Here is a 22703-nt window from a genome sequence, read left to right as displayed (position 1 = left end):
GTGAGCAAACGATAAACATTACAAGTATACAACATTTTAACAAATCATTAATATTTTATTTATTTCGAAGGTAAATTGCATTACACTTGAAATATGTCATTTTTTCATACAGCTCGTTCGGATGCAGATTTCAGTATAGGTACATATTACGGGTCCATATTGGCTCACCTAAAGTTCTTTACCCAAAATTGTTCTTCCTAACTATTTGTAATCCGAATGATCATTCTTCCTAAAAATTTTCATCCTAAAGTTTTCATTCATAATATTTGCAGTGCTACCGGCGATGCTCATATCACTGATGTTTCCGAAAATTGTAATTAATAACATCATTAATGTAAATATATTTAAACTCCTACTGTTTTTTATCATAACGCTTCCCTATCCCTATCCCTAAACATACTCACCATAATATTTTCACTCATACTCAAAAAGAAACATTTACCAAGTGTAATAAAAAATATATGTGGGTAGAAGATGATATTTATAGATTTAATGATTATAATTGGGGGTATGCTTTACTTAACGTATTGAGTTTTGTCTATTGCTAAGTTCATGTTGCCCGCCCTGCGGCCGGGCTCATATATATATATTTTATGTTCTAATTTAACCCTACTTACGTTTAGTTTCTGGAAAAACATGTATTTAACTACTTGTACCATGGTACTATTATTCTTATATGTTATACCTACATGTTATGTGAAAAGAAACTTACGCAAAATTAATGTATATAATATTGATTATTATGAATAAAAAGAAAGCTAAACATAAAAGATATGACTTTGAATAATAGTATAAACAATGGTTATGTTGAGAAAATATAGGAAAACAAATAAAAGTAAAATAGATGTTTATTGCTACTGACATTATGAAGTTGAATGCTTCGGAATTATTAACATTAGAGACAATTTAATTAGGAATTGTGATTGTTAGGATGAAAAATGTTAGGAAGAACATTTTCGGATTTCCAAATAGCGGAGTTGAAATTTTAGCTGAACTTTGGCGCACCCACATATTACAGCTGGTATATAGGTAGGGTTACAGTAACAGTCTCTGAAACTCATATTTTGATAATTAGTTTTATTGAAATACGCGGAAATCTATGAATGATTTATGGAATATGCGGTCTTGTTAACTTGGTATGTAAGAACCCTTTCTTATGTAAAAATGGTATGTCCATAACAGTCTTATTACTGCCAGTAATTAAACGGTTTCTCTTTCTTAAAATAAACGACAATACTCTTAAAACAAATCACGTTTTAAATAAAACAAAGAATAATGGATTCTAGTCCATTGGAGGTGATTAACTTTCACATTCAACAATAATTATTATCGCTCATACTCGTACATCGTGTGAACGTATTAACAAAATTACAATATTAAAACTGTACATCTCCATTATGTTTAATGACGAAAACCTTTGTTTACCAACTTTGCATTGTTTTTCTTTTCAGTCCATTCGACGTCTATACTAATATAATAATACTACGCCCAAGTGGGCGTACTCGAGCCCGTCTCGAACAATGTGTGGCTTTGTGACACGTCAAAGTACTCATTGGTCACACATTGTTCACGATATATTAGAATAGAATTTATAAAAGAGTTTTAAAAATTTCTGTGAGAGTTTTCTGGGCCGTTTTGTATTCTTTCCCAGAGCGCAAATCGCTTCCGAAGCAGTGGCAGTCGTTTGAGCAATTATAAAAAAAATCTGAAGCAAAATTTTTTGAAAAAAAAAAGGGAATTTTAGAAATCGCTTAGTTTTGACCTTACAACAAGACCTTTGACAACACAACCACCTACCATCGAGTGGGGCTACGCAAGGCCTTCAATGGCTCATTTCAAATTAAACTAAACTTATAGACATAGATTAAGAATTGGTCTCCGCTGCGCTCCAACTAGATACCGCAGGCGTAGTCGCAAAGTGCGGCGACTAATACTGCGCCCAAGTGCTCAGTCTCGTATAATGACGACGTGCAACATGTTCTGGTAAACTTTGCTAATAATTAAAACTAAAATGCCGGGTTGCGTAGTAAAACTTTGTAAAAATAACACTACAAGAAATAAATTAAAGAATAATATAAAGTTCCAAGACACAATCAGCTTCCTGAACCGACAATTTGAAGACATAAAATCATCGCTAGAACAAAAGAATATTGACATAGTCCATTTAAAAAAAGATAATGAGAGGTTAAAATCTACTGTCACTGATCTAACGAACCGGCTAAGCTCCGTCGAACTTCATGTACGGGAGAACAATATACTTATTAATGGGATCCCAGAGAATAGATCAGAGAATTTATTTGAAACTGTAATTCAGTTTGCCAAGACTGTGGACTGTCCTCTCACTCAGGATGATGTACAACACGTGACAAGAGTGGCTAAATTAACAAATGACAGTAATAGACCTCGATCCGTCGTAGTTAAGTTAGGTACCCCGCGCAAACGTGACGTCGTTCTGGCTGCTGTGAGCAAATTTAACAAGAAGAATCCGCAAGATAAGTTAAACTCTCGCCATCTTGGTATTGGAGGAACTAAAAAACCTATATTTGTATCCGAACATCTAACTCCATTAACCAATGCTCTTTACGCGGCTACCCGTTTGAAAGCAAAACAGATGCAGTATAAGTTTGTATGGATTCGCAATGGGCGCGTTTTTACGAGAAAAAATGAAAACTGCCAAGCCTTGCTTATTAAGAACAACGAAACCTGAAATCTTTTAACTTAATTTAGTACATTAAATTGTAAACTTAGTATATAATTGTAGCTTAATAATTAATTGTTTTTCTCTATAGTTTTTTTATAAGATGCTTAACATTTATTACCAAAATGCTCAAGGGTTGAGAACTAAGACGACAAACTTTCTAAAGAACTTATCAACTTCTAATTATAAGGTCATCGCTCTTACCGAAACTTGGTTGAAATCCAGTATTTCAAACAATGAATTATTTGACAACAGATATACCGTCTATCGTATATAGGGATCGTTCGAGTTCTAGCAATACTAAATCAGATGGTGGAGGAGTTATGTTAGCAGTCTCTAAGGACATTTCTTCTTTCAGAGTTGAGTCATGGGAATCAGATGTCGAGGATTTATGGGTCACATTACATGTTAATATTAATCAAGCAATAAAAAAACTTTCTATATGTGTGGTATATCTACCTCCACCTGTAAAAATTGGGACGTTGACACAATTTTTGGACAAAATTGACTAAGCTTTCAACTTAAGCGATGACGTCATTATAGTTGGTGATTTCAACCTAGGGTTTATTAACTGGAAGTCACAAGCAAACGAAGTTTTTATGACTCCCTCTAACTATAACAATACTCTTGGCTTTGCCTTAGTTGATTTTATGTCTATGAATAACCTAAAGCAATTTAATTGTATTAGTAATAGCGATGACCGCTTTTAAGATTTAGTATTGAGTAACATGTCTAATATTAATGTATCAGCCCCACCTGACGTGTTAAGTAGGACATATACGAATCATCCTAGCTTATTGTTAAATATTGAAAGTTCTGGAATATCATTTTTGCGAGCGAGAGGTAATGCAAAACTTAATTTTTATAAAAGACTATGTTTCTATTATCAATGATCTGAAAACTATTTATTTATTTTATTTATTTATTTGTTTTGAATTGATTGGAATCGAAGGCTATGCGTCCATGATAACGTAAATAGTATGGTATCTGAGTTCTATAAAAAAATTAACAATATCATTAACAAATTTGTTCCTAAAACAACCAACACGAGATCTAAATATCCGGTATGGTTCAGCTCTTCCTTAATAAAATTGCTTGCTGAAAAAGAAAAATTACGTAAGAGGTTCCGAATATATAAGAATCCTAGAGATGAATTAGAGTATCACATGATTAGAAAGCGTTGTCATAAACTTTATGATGATTGCTATACTAAATACAAGCGAAATATTGAAGCAAACATTCCAAATAATCCAAAATGTTTTTGGAGTTTTGTTAAAAATAAAAAGGCGGCCATTCAACACTTCCCTCTTGTATGAAAATGGATAATGTTACAGCACAAACAGCAGCGGATATTGCCAATCTATTTTCATATCAATTTTCTTCTATATACACTTGTATTCAGCGTCGCGTTCGCAGTTGTAGTCTAATCGATATTGGTAATGTTCATTCTCTGATGTCCCTGAGCTTCAGTGAAGCTGAAATATCTCAGAAATTAAAAGGACTCGACATTAATAAAGGAGCTGGGCCAGACTCGATTCCTCCTCTCTTTGTTAAACGATGTAGGTTTGCAATATCATTACCCTTAACTATTATCTTCAATAGATCACTTAAAGAAGGTGTATTTCCTGAAGAATGGAAAAAGTCTCGTGTTGTACCTGTTAAAAGGGGGATATTACCGACGTAAAAAATTACCGTCCTATATGCATTTTGTCTTGTTTTTCCAAGCTTTTTGAATCAGTCCTTCATCCTGTTATCTCCAAAAATATTGACAGTTTGATCTTCGATGAGCAACATGGTTTCAGGAAGGGCCGTTCAACTCAAACGAACCTCATCTCTTTTGTCACCGAAGTATGTCAAGAATTGGACAATGGGCGCCAGATTGATGCGATATATACAGACTTTAGTAATGCCTTCGATAAAGTCAGTCACCCTTTATTGATTCAGAAGCTAAGTAATTATGGAATTGGAGGAAACTTACTGAAGTGGATCGAGTCATATCTTCATAATAGACTTCAGTCAGTAGTTGTAGGAGGCACTGAATCTAATTCATATATTGCGCGATCTGGTGTTCCCCAGGGATCCCACCTAGGACCGTTGCTCTTTTTGATATTTGTGAATGACGTTAGGAATCATATCAAATATTGTAAAGCATCTCTCTTCGCCGATGATTTAAAAATTTATAAAGTCTGCCTCTGAGGCTGCTTTTGTTCAAAGTGATCTCAATGGTATAAAAGATTGGTGCCTATTAAATGGTATGATCCTAAATGCAAGCAAATGTTTTCATATTAAGTACACTAGAAAAAAAAACCGCTTGTTACAGTGTATGAGCTCGATGGCGCACCATTAAAAGAAGTGCAGGAAATTCGTGACTTGGGGGTAACTATTGATAGCAAACTAACGTTTATTGCACAAGTTAATAAAGTAGTTACCACATCCACACGAATGTTAGGATTTCTAAAGCGAAACTCGAATTGTTTCGGCTCCAAAACGAAAACAATTCTATATAACGCTCTAGTGCGCATTCATATCGAATATGGTAGTATTATATGGAATCCCCTATATTCGATCCATTCGCAACGCATCAAGAGTATCCAAAGAGCATTCACACGACACCTTGCATACATTAGTACTGGATTCTCTCATAGACACCCGTACCATCAGCGCCTCAGGAAATTTAATATGATTTCATTGCTCGATCGGAGATCTCTTTCGGGAGTAATATTTTTGTACAAACTTTTAAACGGTCAAATACAATGTAGTAACCTCTTGCAGAATATTAACCTGACTGTCCCATATTTATTCCCAAGGTTCAAAATCAAGAGAATCTTCCAAGTTCCTTCTGTAAAAACCAACCTGGGAGTTCAGGCGCCTCTCGCTCGAATTCTTCGCGAGTACAATAAGTTAAACGATACCAATTCAGAACTTGATATATTCGGTGGTGGGCTGGTCACGTTTAAAGAAAGTGTTGTTAAACACTTAGCTCGTACTCAATCGCATTTGTCAAATAAGTAGTTTTTCTTTTTTTTCGTCTTCATTATTTTCATTATTTTAATAAGTAAAAGTTATAATTTGTACTTTCATTTTTTATTTTTTTGTTTTTATTATAGTTTAGATAGTATAAGTTCTATTTTTCAGAAGTATTTTTTGTAATTTTTATGTTCACCATAATTGTCGTATACTTTAGAACTACTAATTGTAACATTAGATTAAGAAAATTGTATTGTATATGATGTGGTGTGCTTTAATAAATAAATAAATAAATAAGAAAGATACTGGGAACACATATTATCATCAGTAAGTATTTTGTATTTTATTAATTTCAATGTGAAAATATATCACGAAGCGTATGCTCCATAATTTGAAAGATGACATTGAGTGTCAAGATGCCACGCACACAAGCATCTAACAGTTGCCATAATAAAAAAGCTAATGTTCTTAGGAGACCAACCCTTAAGGCGCGGACTGACTTGGATTGTAAACGCTACAACCAATAGTACAATATTTGTGTTGATCATGTGGCTAAGCTGCAAATGGGCATTTATTTTACTGGTTTTCGTTTGTTTATTCAAAATATACATATTACATTGAATAATTGTTCGGTTTAAGTTTTAGAAAAATACAAATTCTATTAAATTCTTTAAAGTAAGAATGTTGTTATCGCTGAAAATTCAGAGATTTTAAATTCCAAATTTTATTTTTGGGAAGCAACTTCCAAATTTTTTATTGGACATTTCAAACTATGTTTATATAAACATTCTATTCGGTTCAAATTTTTCTTTAAGTCCTTCTTTTTGTAATGTATTTTTTGCGTAGGAATATTTTCATTGCGTTATGTTGCAATCAACTCTCTAAGAAACCAATTTTAGTGGATATTGAGGTATGACCGCGCCTTAAAGGCTGTATTTGATCAATACTAGTGCGCGAAGAAAAGTAATTTTGACCCAAATTGCATAACCGAACTAACATTACTTATAGGAATAGAATAGTACCATGATTATAGAAATTATGTAAAACAGTAAAATGAATTTGTATTATTCGAACGTTACATCGCCAACGTCCATACCACGTTGAATAACCGAACTAACATTACTTATAGGAATAGAATAGTACCATGATTATAGAAATTATGTAAAACAGTAAAATGAATTTGTATTATTCGAACGTTACATCGCCAACGTCCATACCACGTTGAATAACCGAACTAACATTACTTATAGGAATAGAATAGTACCATGATTATAGAAATTATGTAAAACAGTAAAATGAATTTGTATTATTCGAACGTTACATCGCCAACGTCCATACCACGTTGAATAACCGAACTAACATTACTTATAGGAATAGAATAGTACCATGATTATAGAAATTATGTAAAACAGTAAAATGAATTTGTATTATTCGAACATTACATCGCCAACGTCCATACCACGTTGAATAACCGAACTAACATTACTTATAGGAATAGAATAGTACCATGATTATAGAAATTATGTAAAACAGTAAAATGAATTTGTATTATTCGAACGTTACATCGCCAACGTCCATACCACGTTGAATAACCGAACTAACATTACTTATAGGAATAGAATAGTACCATGATTATAGAAATTATGTAAAACAGTAAAATGAATTTGTATTATTCGAACATTACATCGCCAACGTCCATACCACGTTGAATAACCGAACTAACATTACTTATAGGAATAGAATAGTACCATGATTATAGAAATTATGTAAAACAGTAAAATGAATTTGTATTATTCGAACGTTACATCGCCAACGTCCATACCACGTTGAATAACCGAACTAACATTACTTATAGGAATAGAATAGTACCATGATTATAGAAATTATGTAAAACAGTAAAATGAATTTGTATTATTCGAACGTTACATCGCCAACGTCCATACCACGTTGAATAACCGAACTAACATTACTTATAGGAATAGAATAGTACCATGATTATAGAAATTATGTAAAACAGTAAAATGAATTTGTATTATTCGAACGTTACATCGCCAACGTCCATACCACGTTGAATAACCGAACTAACATTACTTATAGGAATAGAATAGTACCATGATTATAGAAATTATGTAAAACAGTAAAATGAATTTGTATTATTCGAACATTACATCGCCAACGTCCATACCACGTTGAATAACCGAACTAACATTACTTATAGGAATAGAATAGTACCATGATTATAGAAATTATGTAAAACAGTAAAATGAATTTGTATTATTCGAACGTTACATCGCCAACGTCCATACCACGTTGAATAACCGAACTAACATTACTTATAGGAATAGAATAGTACCATGATTATAGAAATTATGTAAAACAGTAAAATGAATTTGTATTATTCGAACGTTACATCGCCAACGTCCATACCACGTTGAATAACCGAACTAACATTACTTATAGGAATAGAATAGTACCATGATTATAGAAATTATGTAAAACAGTAAAATGAATTTGTATTATTCGAACGTTACATCGCCAACGTCCATACCACGTTGAATAACCGAACTAACATTACTTATAGGAATAGAATAGTACCATGATTATAGAAATTATGTAAAACAGTAAAATGAATTTGTATTATTCGAACGTTACATCGCCAACGTCCATACCACGTTGAATAACCGAACTAACATTACTTATAGGAATAGAATAGTACCATGATTATAGAAATTATGTAAAACAGTAAAATGAATTTGTATTATTCGAACGTTACATCGCCAACGTCCATACCACGTTGAATAACCGAACTAACATTACTTATAGGAATAGAATAGTACCATGATTATAGAAATTATGTAAAACAGTAAAATGAATTTGTATTATTCGAACGTTACATCGCCAACGTCCATACCACGTTGAATAACCGAACTAACATTACTTATAGGAATAGAATAGTACCATGATTATAGAAATTATGTAAAACAGTAAAATGAATTTGTATTATTCGAACATTACATCGCCAACGTCCATACCACGTTGAATAACCGAACTAACATTACTTATAGGAATAGAATAGTACCATGATTATAGAAATTATGTAAAACAGTAAAATGAATTTGTATTATTCGAACGTTACATCGCCAACGTCCATACCACGTTGAATAACCGAACTAACATTACTTATAGGAATAGAATAGTACCATGATTATAGAAATTATGTAAAACAGTAAAATGAATTTGTATTATTCGAACGTTACATCGCCAACGTCCATACCACGTTGAATAACCGAACTAACATTACTTATAGGAATAGAATAGTACCATGATTATAGAAATTATGTAAAACAGTAAAATGAATTTGTATTATTCGAACGTTACATCGCCAACGTCCATACCACGTTGAATAACCGAACTAACATTACTTATAGGAATAGAATAGTACCATGATTATAGAAATTATGTAAAACAGTAAAATGAATTTGTATTATTCGAACGTTACATCGCCAACGTCCATACCACGTTGAATAACCGAACTAACATTACTTATAGGAATAGAATAGTACCATGATTATAGAAATTATGTAAAACAGTAAAATGAATTTGTATTATTCGAACGTTACATCGCCAACGTCCATACCACGTTGAATAACCGAACTAACATTACTTATAGGAATAGAATAGTACCATGATTATAGAAATTATGTAAAACAGTAAAATGAATTTGTATTATTCGAACGTTACATCGCCAACGTCCATACCACGTTGAATAACCGAACTAACATTACTTATAGGAATAGAATAGTACCATGATTATAGAAATTATGTAAAACAGTAAAATGAATTTGTATTATTCGAACGTTACATCGCCAACGTCCATACCACGTTGAATAACCGAACTAACATTACTTATAGGAATAGAATAGTACCATGATTATAGAAATTATGTAAAACAGTAAAATGAATTTGTATTATTCGAACGTTACATCGCCAACGTCCATACCACGTTGAATAACCGAACTAACATTACTTATAGGAATAGAATAGTACCATGATTATAGAAATTATGTAAAACAGTAAAATGAATTTGTATTATTCGAACGTTACATCGCCAACGTCCATACCACGTTGAATAACCGAACTAACATTACTTATAGGAATAGAATAGTACCATGATTATAGAAATTATGTAAAACAGTAAAATGAATTTGTATTATTCGAACGTTACATCGCCAACGTCCATACCACGTTGAATAACCGAACTAACATTACTTATAGGAATAGAATAGTACCATGATTATAGAAATTATGTAAAACAGTAAAATGAATTTGTATTATTCGAACGTTACATCGCCAACGTCCATACCACGTTGAATAACCGAACTAACATTACTTATAGGAATAGAATAGTACCATGATTATAGAAATTATGTAAAACAGTAAAATGAATTTGTATTATTCGAACATTACATCGCCAACGTCCATACCACGTTGAATAACCGAACTAACATTACTTATAGGAATAGAATAGTACCATGATTATAGAAATTATGTAAAACAGTAAAATGAATTTGTATTATTCGAACGTTACATCGCCAACGTCCATACCACGTTGAATAACCGAACTAACATTACTTATAGGAATAGAATAGTACCATGATTATAGAAATTATGTAAAACAGTAAAATGAATTTGTATTATTCGAACGTTACATCGCCAACGTCCATACCACGTTGAATAACCGAACTAACATTACTTATAGGAATAGAATAGTACCATGATTATAGAAATTATGTAAAACAGTAAAATGAATTTGTATTATTCGAACGTTACATCGCCAACGTCCATACCACGTTGAATAACCGAACTAACATTACTTATAGGAATAGAATAGTACCATGATTATAGAAATTATGTAAAACAGTAAAATGAATTTGTATTATTCGAACGTTACATCGCCAACGTCCATACCACGTTGAATAACCGAACTAACATTACTTATAGGAATAGAATAGTACCATGATTATAGAAATTATGTAAAACAGTAAAATGAATTTGTATTATTCGAACGTTACATCGCCAACGTCCATACCACGTTGAATAACCGAACTAACATTACTTATAGGAATAGAATAGTACCATGATTATAGAAATTATGTAAAACAGTAAAATGAATTTGTATTATTCGAACGTTACATCGCCAACGTCCATACCACGTTGAATAACCGAACTAACATTACTTATAGGAATAGAATAGTACCATGATTATAGAAATTATGTAAAACAGTAAAATGAATTTGTATTATTCGAACGTTACATCGCCAACGTCCATACCACGTTGAATAACCGAACTAACATTACTTATAGGAATAGAATAGTACCATGATTATAGAAATTATGTAAAACAGTAAAATGAATTTGTATTATTCGAACGTTACATCGCCAACGTCCATACCACGTTGAATAACCGAACTAACATTACTTATAGGAATAGAATAGTACCATGATTATAGAAATTATGTAAAACAGTAAAATGAATTTGTATTATTCGAACGTTACATCGCCAACGTCCATACCACGTTGAATAACCGAACTAACATTACTTATAGGAATAGAATAGTACCATGATTATAGAAATTATGTAAAACAGTAAAATGAATTTGTATTATTCGAACGTTACATCGCCAACGTCCATACCACGTTGAATAACCGAACTAACATTACTTATAGGAATAGAATAGTACCATGATTATAGAAATTATGTAAAACAGTAAAATGAATTTGTATTATTCGAACGTTACATCGCCAACGTCCATACCACGTTGAATAACCGAACTAACATTACTTATAGGAATAGAATAGTACCATGATTATAGAAATTATGTAAAACAGTAAAATGAATTTGTATTATTCGAACGTTACATCGCCAACGTCCATACCACGTTGAATAACCGAACTAACATTACTTATAGGAATAGAATAGTACCATGATTATAGAAATTATGTAAAACAGTAAAATGAATTTGTATTATTCGAACGTTACATCGCCAACGTCCATACCACGTTGAATAACCGAACTAACATTACTTATAGGAATAGAATAGTACCATGATTATAGAAATTATGTAAAACAGTAAAATGAATTTGTATTATTCGAACGTTACATCGCCAACGTCCATACCACGTTGAATAACCGAACTAACATTACTTATAGGAATAGAATAGTACCATGATTATAGAAATTATGTAAAACAGTAAAATGAATTTGTATTATTCGAACGTTACATCGCCAACGTCCATACCACGTTGAATAACCGAACTAACATTACTTATAGGAATAGAATAGTACCATGATTATAGAAATTATGTAAAACAGTAAAATGAATTTATATTATTCGAACGTTACATCGCCAACGTCCATACCACGTTGAATACACCGGTTCTCGTCCGATCACCGAAGTTAAGCAACGTCGGGCGCGGTCAGTACTTAGATGGGTGACCGCTTGGGAACACCGCGTGATGTTGGCTTTTTGTTCATTTTAACACTTATTTTGTTTTGGTTTACTTACGATGTGTTATTATTTATTGATATTGTTCGAAGGCTCCATCGCCAACGTCCATACTACATACCACGTTGAATACCCACGTTTTAAATTTGAAAAATTTAAACTTTTTTGAATAAGTAACAGTATGTACCGATTCAATGATTTTTTTCTGTAAATCGTTACGACAATATCAAATGTCATTAGAAGATTAGTAGGTATAGGTTGTTACTACACATGGTAAATTCAACCAATCGATGGTGTGTGAGTATGTGCATACTATGTATATAGAATAAGTAACTATTTAAAATATATTAACTATTGAAAAAAAAGTGTTATGAAATCAATGAATTATAGAAATTAATTTGGAGGTTAGAAAGGTTGCTGTTTTTATAGAAAATATGTTTTAATATCGGTGTTGAATTTTTTTACTAAAACAATTATGCAGACGTCATTATTCAAACCATAAAATTAGAATATAATAGCTTATAGACAACGCGACAGCCCGATATTGCGTTACCAATTTCGATTTGTTTTTGTTAGGTATTGGTTTAATATTCAAAATATTAAGGAGCTAATACCAAGCGTGGCTGACTGTTTACGACTTGTAAATTTTGTCCTTCTCCAACTTCCTGTGTCTCAGAGATGTTTTCTCTCTCGCACGCTTTGCCTATATGCTAGCATTTCTATTTGACCGCGTAAAACGCAGAGCAGCTCGACTTGTCGGGGACCCAGCGCTCTGTGAACGGCTGGATCACTTGGCGTTGCGTAGAGACGCTTCATTATGTGTCTTCTACCGCATTTATCACGAGGAGTATTCCGAAGAGCTGTTTCAGCTGATTCCTGCCTCCGAATTACACCTTCACACGACACGCCACAAGCTATCACCCCACCATCTGGATGTGTGGCGGTCCTCCACGGTGTAGTTTTCAAGGAGCTTTCTTCCACGTACTACAAAGCTGTGGAATGAACTTCCTTGTGCGGTGTTTCCGGGACGATACGACATGGGTACCTTCAAAAAAAAGTGCGTACACCTTACTTAAAGACCGGCAAAGCTCCTGTGATTCCTCTGGTGTTGTAAGAGAATGTGGGCGGCGGTGATCACTTAACACCAGGTGACCCACACGCTCGTTTGTCCTCATTTTCATTTAAAAAAGCATAGTATAAGTTTCAGGTCCTATAGTCCTATTTATTGTCTTCTTGTGTACTTTAAAAACCACCTAATAGCTAAATATATCCTTGAAAAAATTAAACCGTAACAAAAGCGGTAAGAACATATTAAATGTCATGTATGCATACATTATAAAAAAACCTATGCAAAAATAAGTAGTTATTAAATAAAACATAATTCAAAAATGGTTGAAATTTGAGTTTATTAATATATATTATAAAAATACTAACATATCATATCAAAACAAGTTCACAACAATCAATTCTCAAATAGGAAAGTAAGTACAGTCCGTTCACAGTTATTTTACCTCTGAGAGAAGACATTATATGTTTTCTTTACGTTGGTGTTCCTGTCGAGTCGTTCTGTGAAGTTCCTAGCGTTTTTCTTTCATATTTGTGATATTTTGATCTGTTAGCATGCCGAAAAGAATTCGAAGTAGCAGAAGAAATATTATACTATCGGTGCGTGATTTCTGTGAAAGAGAAAAAGAAAATAATGCTCCTTTAATTACATTTGTAAATGTTCGTCAACGCGTTGCCGCCATGACGGGTATGTAAATTAGGGTTACCCATCTTTATTATTTTTCCCAATTTTAGTGGAAACTTGATGTCCTAGCGTTACCGCCATCAGTACATAATTTCTGTCGCGTCAACTTTGATTTTCTCTCACCATAAATGTTAGACTTCTTCTGTTATTATTTATTTATTTATTTTTGTTATTGTTCTTGCGAGTATAGTAACTATCTTGTGATGTTTTTTATATGTTTTATTTTTATAGTAATATAATCAATCATTTGCTTCAATTTGATATACAAGTTCTATGTCCTTTATTTTTGTCTTTTTAATATGTATATGATTATATATATGATTTCATAATTTAATAGAGTAATCATTGTCAATTAGTATAAGTCGTCTTGAGTGGTTTTAATTTGAATAAATAAAATAAATGCCAAGCTGACCTCTATTTTTTTTATTAGAACCACAATTTTCGTTTGGTAGCATTTGATACGATTAGGTAAAAATGTAAATAGGAACATTAATGGTAAGAAATTGCTTTCTAAAAATATATACAGCTATTTTTAATTTAAAATAAAATAGGCTTTATAAAATAAAACTTTTTTCCTGTTTCAGGAATATCTGAAAAAACCGTAAGCACCATAACTAAAGAAGGCGAAGTTGCTGCATCCACTTTTCAAAAGATTTCTACGCCCAGAAAAAAACGCATCCAAGAAAAAAAATATATTTTGGATGATTTTGATCTGTGTGCAGTTCGAAATAAAATACTTGAAATTTACACCGTCAGAAAGGACGTACCGACTTTGGGGAAACTCTTAGCAGAGTTAAAAATTGATATAAATTTTCGTGGAGGTCGTCCTACATTATGGAAAATTATACCTACCTACGAAAAAATGCTGTGCGAAACTCTATTTCACTATTTCTTGTGAGAAAGTGAAATATCGTGAAAAACGTTTTATGAATGACAGGTAGCCTAAAACGCAAATAGATTACTTTATTTCCAATTAAGGCGAGGTTTTCCCAACACTTTAGGTAAAAATTGCGCGAACGTTAGATTCGATAGGTACGCATGGACACGGGCGTCGCGCATGGCTGAGAACGAACCGAGCGATGCGGGTGTGTTTATAGCTATCATAGTTTTATGATAATATAAACAATTCAAATAAAAAAGACTATTTTTCAAAAAATAAATCTATCGAGATTTTTTTTCGTAATCGTGTTTTCGAAACAGCGATAATTTAGATAAAGAAATGAAGATAAACATGTCAAAAAATTGGAACCGTAGTATTTGTAGAAGTATTTTAAGTAGATTTTTAAAAATGTTACTTTTTAGGACTATAGCGCCTTAAGATAATTATCCGGATGAATATATTGTGGTTATAACTGTGATATTAACTAATACAAATAACAAATGACAGCTTACAATTAATACACTAAACGTGCTTTTTTAAGATACAAAGTAGCAACTCGGGTTGTTAATTCTTTGGTACTAGTTCAATACTTTTGATAAGCTTACACATATTTTTTGGGTTATTTTCGTATTGTAATTATTATCATTTCTTTTGAAAAAAATAATAAATTTCGTTTATTTCAAAGATTACTTATACATTTTTTTAGTGGTTGAGACTTCCCAGTAAGTTGTCTTAGGACACTTGTATTGGGAATATCTCGCAACTTCCTTAGCAGATAACTTTTTATTTAGTAAACAATATAGAAATAAACAGAAATGATTAGAAACCAAATTTTACAATTTACAATTAATTGTGTGTGTGTGTGTGTGTGTGTGTGTGTGTGTGTGTGAGTGTGAGTGAGTGAAATTTCGTATGTTATTTTGTATTTATTATTTCGTATCTTACTGAACAGTTTATTAAATTGGAATAACGAACTTCGCTCCTGACGGAAATCTCCCGATCACTTAATTGTCTTTTATTTTGAAATAATATTATTAGATAGGCATATTCTTAAAGATATATAAAGGTATAGTCTTACATTAAATAATAAAGCGAACGGAAATTAATATAATAAGATAGGTATAAATAATATTATGAGATAGGTATATTTTTTATCATCTAAATCCGAATAATAATATTATTAAAATAAGTTGTCATATTATTTCTATTCTTCTACCCGATACTATTCATTCACTGCATAAAAACCATTAAGTTCAATCGTTCATGCGTACGCACTGTACGTACCTACCAACGTTATTATATACAATAAAGACGTAGATATCGCACTAGCGCGCGCAAAATGTTGCAGACCAATTCAGACAATTGTCGTAATTTCATTTAGTCGGCTAATAGCAGCGAGCTAAGCGGAATGTTTTCGTGGCGTGACAATAATAATCTAAAATGCCAACCTGTGTGTTAAGAAAATGTAAAAACTATGTTTGCAAGATATACAAAGAGTGAAGGTATTTCATACCATACGAAATTATACAAAAGAACGCCGTATTTGTATTTTATCACGATTTTATTTATTATTTACAAATAAATCTCGAATTATTAAAGTGGTCGTTCGAGCAAGAAAGAGATTATGATGTCAACTGCAGCGCGACAAGGACAAATAGTATGTGTCATAGATTAATCAACCAGAAGTGAAATCGTAGGCAGAATAAATAGCGTTCGTAACCGCTTGATTGCGGACCTTGAGTTTTCTTGTTAGTTAGTGAGCGTCTTTCTTAAATAATATTATGATGATTATAATAAGTTCTGGCTTTCAAAGTCATAATAAATATGGTATATAATGAGATTAGTAATAGCAGGCTATTTGATATTTTATTAGTACTTAATCTTGGAATGTATGTAACGTACCAGGAGGTCTACTCGCAAAATCGACAACGACACATTTGGAACGATAGGATAATACTCCGAATGTACCGCAACTACCTTCTCTGCTGCGGGATGATCGAGGTAGTATATTTTAGGACAATTTAGGAAATCATGTACAAAAGGCTTTGTTGCAGTGAATGTAATACGAAATTTAATATTTTTTAATAAACAAGTGCGTATAGCTGAACTATCAAACTGCAAAAACAAGTTTTAGCGTAGGAGTTTTTTCAGTAACACTGCCTTTACGGTATATCCCTTGCTAACTGCAGAAGAATCAATGGATCATTTTCTGTTGCTCCCATTATCTTATTGTAATAAGCCCTCAACAAAAATACATTGATAAATAATATAATATACAAGAAATAATAATTGTAAACTTAAAAATTTTTGGGAGGACTTGGAATTTTTTGGAAATTAGTAAAATTGTAAAAATGGAACCCTTACTGTTAATACACTTTGGTCTTGTTATGATATGTCTGTATGTTTTTTATTATTTTATGTACAAATAATTTATATCATTAATATGGCTATATATAATAATCATTTTTTTTTAAATCAATAACACCTAATTTAGCTAATTTAAATGTAGTTTTACTACTTTATAACTTTTATTACATGAACTCATGAATTAATCGTATTTTAGGCATAAAATAATATCTACGGTACGGCAATGATATTTAAAAGTATAGATAGGTTACCTAGACAACATTCGGAGTATATAAATGATACACAAACGCACACATGAATAATTTAACATTGCAATAGCGATTACACGTTAAAGAAGGATAGTAAATGCAATTATCCCAAGTGAAAAAGAGATAAGTCTAATTTGCTAATTGCTTCGTATTTGCATAGTAAAAACACAGAATCATTCACCAGATATGATTTTTTACAAGGAAGTACACAAGCAGAGGAGTTTTTGGCGAGGTAACTTTTTAAATTTATTTAAAGGTTAAGGACGCATAAAAGTGACAGATAATAAGATATTTTTAGACACCAATAAGAATTGTTATTATTTTATCTATAGATCTAGTTTAAAGAAGTTGTTTGTTCTTTTTAAGTAAATTTAAATAGCAGGCAAAATATCAAATCTATTTTTATATACCTATTTAAAAAAAAAACTAAATGAAGAAGATAATTTTAATAAGTATCGAAAGGCTTGAAGACCTATATTAATTTTTGAAAATGGTTGAAATTTGACTTTAAATAGATATATTATAAAAATACTATTAATTCAAATCTTTTGGTAATTTTTTTAGTAAAACAAACTCAAAAATGCGACCTTGAAATTAACTACAAATTAATTCCTACTTACTACATTCAGTAAAATAAACTAAGCATCTCGCAATTACCTCCCAGCATAATAAAAGAAATATTTACCAATAAAAAATGTTTATTAATTAATTATAAATTATATTATTCAAAACTAAACATTGCTTATAATTATATATTTACAATTCTTATTAATAATTAGTATTGTAATTACATGAAGTTAAAACTCTTACTACGGGGAGGTTTATCAAGAATACTGGCAGCATTTCCGCGTTGGATAGCTGGGCTGATTCGTTGAACGAAATAGTCTCCAGTGGTTGGGTTTCCAGTAGGCCTATTCAGCGCTAGATACTTATTGCCTTACGGTTGTTTTCAATAACCTATCTATCCTAAGTTTAACTTACTAGAGGTACACAAATCTATCCTTTTACGCGTACTTACATGGACATAAAGCATTGGTCTATAATTATATTCGACATAACTATGGATAGATAAGATCATGTCATTAAACGGTGACAGCAATATATCCGTAGCTATTTATAGGTACGTTATTGAAAACGGCCGTTAGGTAATTTATGCGTCTAGACTCTAGATAGTCTCTTGCTGTTAGACAACCGATAAAAACAGGCCAGGAATATAGTTTAGGTAGTGTGCGTGACAAGCTACGTCTTACACTTGCGATTTGTATGAAACTTTGCGTTAGTGTGCGTGCATTGCTCAAAATAGAGGTAAGTTCAAATCTCAATTTTTTTCGACGTTTTCACAGCTATCATATTTTCATCAGCTATCACAGTGTATATTTTTTTATGAAAATAAAAGCGGGACGAGCAGGGCCTTCAGTTTATGATACGCAATTGATACTCCCCGCCCATTATAATGCAGTGCCGCTCAGGATTCTTGAAAAACACAAGAATACTGAGCGGCCATACAATTGCGCTCGTCAACTTGAGACATAATAAGTCTCATTTGTCTCACTAATTTCACTAGCTACAGCGCCGAGCGAAACACAATAATGTTTGCACATTACTGCTTCACGGAAGAAATGGGCGCCGTTGTGGTACCAATAATCTAGCCGGCATCCTGTGCAAAGGAGCCTCCCACTGGTCGCATCCCTCCATCTAGACGCATATTGCTTTATTATATGAAACTGTAATATTACATAAGATTACCGTATTAATTTTATTTGTGTTCAGTATTATTTTGCAATAACTCGATATTCATTTAAATTGTCTGGTGTAAAGGGCTATCTATCAAAATGCATAATATGCATGAAATGCTTAATGAACCAACGTATTTAATTGAATTGAGTTTCGTTGTTGAGTCTCGTGCCAGAGTTTGGCGTGTCAACATCTCCTGAGGATGCCTCGTGTCGAGGTATTATAGAGTAGAGAATATTGTCGGAATTAACACTCAAGGAAACTCAAAACATTTGATTAATTGAATCCGTCTATTCAATATAGTTTTAATAAAAAGAACACACACACACAAAAGGCATAAAAGGCATTTATTTTCTCAAAATTGATTCCTTTAAAATTCTTTTTGGTATCATTTCTAATGTACTAGGTACTACTACCGCTTCGGAAACAAATGGCGCTCTGAGAGAGAAAAAGCGGCGTAAGAATATCTCACACACACGCACACACACACACAAACCTCTTTTAGTGAGTTTGCTAATTATGTAAAATAATATATAAGCTCTCGGATGGATCCAGCCTCTGCAGCTCAGGGTATCCCACCGCAGAGGATAGGGCACAAAACATTCTTTATCATATATTATTAGATTTGAATAAATGATTATTATTATTAATACAGATACCGTTCCAATTAGCTCTTTATGAGTGAGAATCAATTAGAAATTAGAATAGGTTTAGTTTTTATAGTTTATCCTTAAAAATAGACGGTAATATACCATAGAGGACTTTTCTGTAGATCTATAAAAGAGAAACAATTCCACCATACATGGTTTTATTATATCTCAAAGGGATTCCTTGTAATAAAATAAAAGTATAAGTTATATATGCATAACAGTACTTGTGACCGCAATGAAAATTCTCTACAAATATTTACTACGAAGATATAGTTTTAATGTATTTGTAAATGTATATTTTATCACACGGAAATAGGCACGTCACTAACTAATTGAATAAGAAACATCCGCCTTAATGATAAAGAAGGCCACAGAAGACATTAAACCAGTGTGCGATTCACAAACTGGTAGTAAAGAAAGTTGTATGTATATAACTGCTTTCTCACGACCGCGCCAGTCCAACCTTGATCGTGAAAGCGCGTACCGTTGCCTCGAACGGCAAAAAAAAAGAATCAAGATCACGAACTTTGACAGTGACACAATGACATCGCAAAAAGTTTTTATATTTCTTTTAATTTTCACTACGGTTCATAGTGCAAGTATTATAGATACTTCTTACGAATATGTTATGAATATCGGGAAGAATTTAGCGCCTAGTTTTATGTCGTTTTTAGACTGTTTCGGTGAACAAGATGCGTGGTTGTGTGCTAAGGAAAAGGCGGGAAAAATGCTTGACAGTTGGGACAAGGAAGTTGACAAACAGAGGAGCTTGTGGCGAGGTAACTTTTTAAATTAATTTAAAGGTTAAGGACGCATTAAGGTGACAGATAATAAGATATTTTTAGACATCCAAATGGATTGTTATTATTTTATCTATAGTTCTGGTTTTAAAAAGTTGTTTGTTCTTCATAAATTAAATAGCAGGCAAAATGTTAATTCTATTTTTTATGTTTACAAAAAATTAAAAAAAAAAACTAAAAGAACTAAGTTATTTATACAAGTGTCGAAAGGCTAAATACCTATATTAATTTTAACAGTTAAATTAAAATTTAATGTAATATTAGCCTGCAAGTTTAATATCTGCATAAATGTCACGTTTAAATTAAAATTATTACTATAGACTTCGTAGTTGGTAATATAGTCAACTATTAGGTACTCTGATACAGCCGTGAGGGCAATGAAATGAGCGTTAAAAAAAAGTTAGAAAATGCTAAATACATTAAAAAATTATTTATAGTCCTAGATTATAAAATCGTAATTATTATCATGCGATTATTTTAATCGAAGCTAATAGCCGACATAGCAGTAAGAATGGTGATAAATAAAACATTTTTAGCGTAGATATTAATTTACATAGCGCATAAAGTTACTAACCGAACCGTTTCTTTTTATATTTCTCAATACGTGGTCTAGTGACAGGTGCAGATTTTTGATATTTGAGTTATGACTCTCCCTATTTATAATTAAAAATATATCAAGAGCCGAAACACGATTAAAATATCGATTTAGAACAGTTTCCTACTAGAAAATGAAGAATTTGAAAGAAAATGAAGAAAAATGTTGGATATTAAAATCTAATATATAGAATTCTCGTGTCATGGTGTTAAACTTTGAACTCCTCCGAAACGGCTTGACCGATTCTCATGTAATTTTGAGTGCATATTGGGTAGGTCTGACAATCGGACAACATCTATTTATCATCCCCCTAAATGTGGGTGGTCCACACGATTTTCTTTTAATTTTTTTTGACATTTTTTTTTAAATTTGTGTGATTATGACTCAGCATTAAAAAATAACAACTTCAAATTTTCACCCATCTACGATCAACAGTTACTTTTGTATCGCGATTTTAATATCGGCAATACAACGTTTGCTGGGTCAGCTAGTAATAATATAAATACTTTATATATTTCCTTATAACACGGATCTCAGTATTTTGACCAGTCTATACATTTTAAACGCTAAATAATAATATTAAATATTACGTAAATAAACCAACACTGTTTAGTTATAAATTTATCAGTTTACATTTGCATGATAATTTTGGTACCAACTTTTTTGCTACCGTTTAATGTATTGGAGGATTATAGCAATATGATTATATGAAAATTATTGTTCATACTTGTGACCTTTTTCTCAACCACCAAAGCGCTATTCTTATAGCCACAGCGGGCGTCTCGCATCGACCGCAAAACTACATTTATCTCGCCCTCATTATACTGCTTAGGGTATAAATACGTTGTATTTATCCAGTTGTATTCAATTAAATGTGGTGTATTTAATGACAAAATCAACATTTTATAGTGACTACCATGTTTAATTGGTAGTTTTTACTCGTTTGTAATAATTCCAAAACCAGTGGGAGGCTCCTTAGGACAGGATGCCGGCTAGATTATGGGTGCCACTACGGCGTGTATTTTTGCCGTGAAACAGAAATGTGTGAAGATTATTGTTTTTCGGTCTGAAGGGTGCCGTAGCTAGTGAAATTACTGGGCAAATGAGACTTAACATCTTATCTCTCTAGATGACGAGCGCTTGGGCTTTTCAAGAATCCTGGAGCGGCACTGAATTGTAATGGGCAGCTGAACGTCCGCTCCTCGCGTCTCTTACTATCATAAAAAATCATGACATATCTAGAATAGCCAAGATCTAGAAGTCCTAATTGAATCTTCTGGTAAATAAAACAGGCAGTCATAATAATCGCCGATGGATTTGAAAACTTAAAATAATAAAATAGCAATGGTTTGTTCAAATTTTAACTTTATGTGTAGTACCAAAAATTACGACTTAATAAGTAGTTGGTAAATTATAGTAAAATTTTAAAATTATTTATTTGCAAGCCAATGGGATAGATATATATGAGAACCTTTTACAATTTACCCCTAGAAGAGTCAAGTTTGCGC

The 22703-nt window shown here is 32.2% G+C and overlaps 2 protein-coding genes and 1 non-coding gene across 3 annotated transcripts in view; all 3 read left to right on the top strand.

Moving 5' to 3' along the window:
• Positions 1–22703, top strand: part of LOC126968314 (uncharacterized) — a 512088-nt gene that overhangs the window by 145826 nt on the left and 343559 nt on the right. The gene's annotated exons all lie outside the window — the stretch shown is intronic.
• Positions 1–22703, top strand: part of LOC126968345 (uncharacterized) — a 93271-nt gene that overhangs the window by 43073 nt on the left and 27495 nt on the right. Inside the window, exon 2 of the mRNA XM_050813328.1 lies at positions 20475–20579. Coding sequence (XP_050669285.1) covers positions 20528–20579 — 52 coding nt within the window. The 5' untranslated portion in view covers positions 20475–20527. The remainder of the gene's footprint in view (positions 1–20474; positions 20580–22703) is intronic.
• On the top strand, positions 12072–12190 carry LOC126968537 (5S ribosomal RNA). The gene has a single exon (XR_007730242.1). It is a non-coding gene; the product is annotated as a 5S ribosomal RNA (ribosomal RNA).

Source organism: Leptidea sinapis, chromosome 15 (assembly GCF_905404315.1).
Source record: "Leptidea sinapis chromosome 15, ilLepSina1.1, whole genome shotgun sequence".
In the NCBI taxonomy this organism is placed as follows: Eukaryota; Metazoa; Arthropoda; class Insecta; order Lepidoptera; family Pieridae; genus Leptidea; species Leptidea sinapis.
This window is presented reverse-complemented; position numbering and strand designations above follow the sequence as displayed.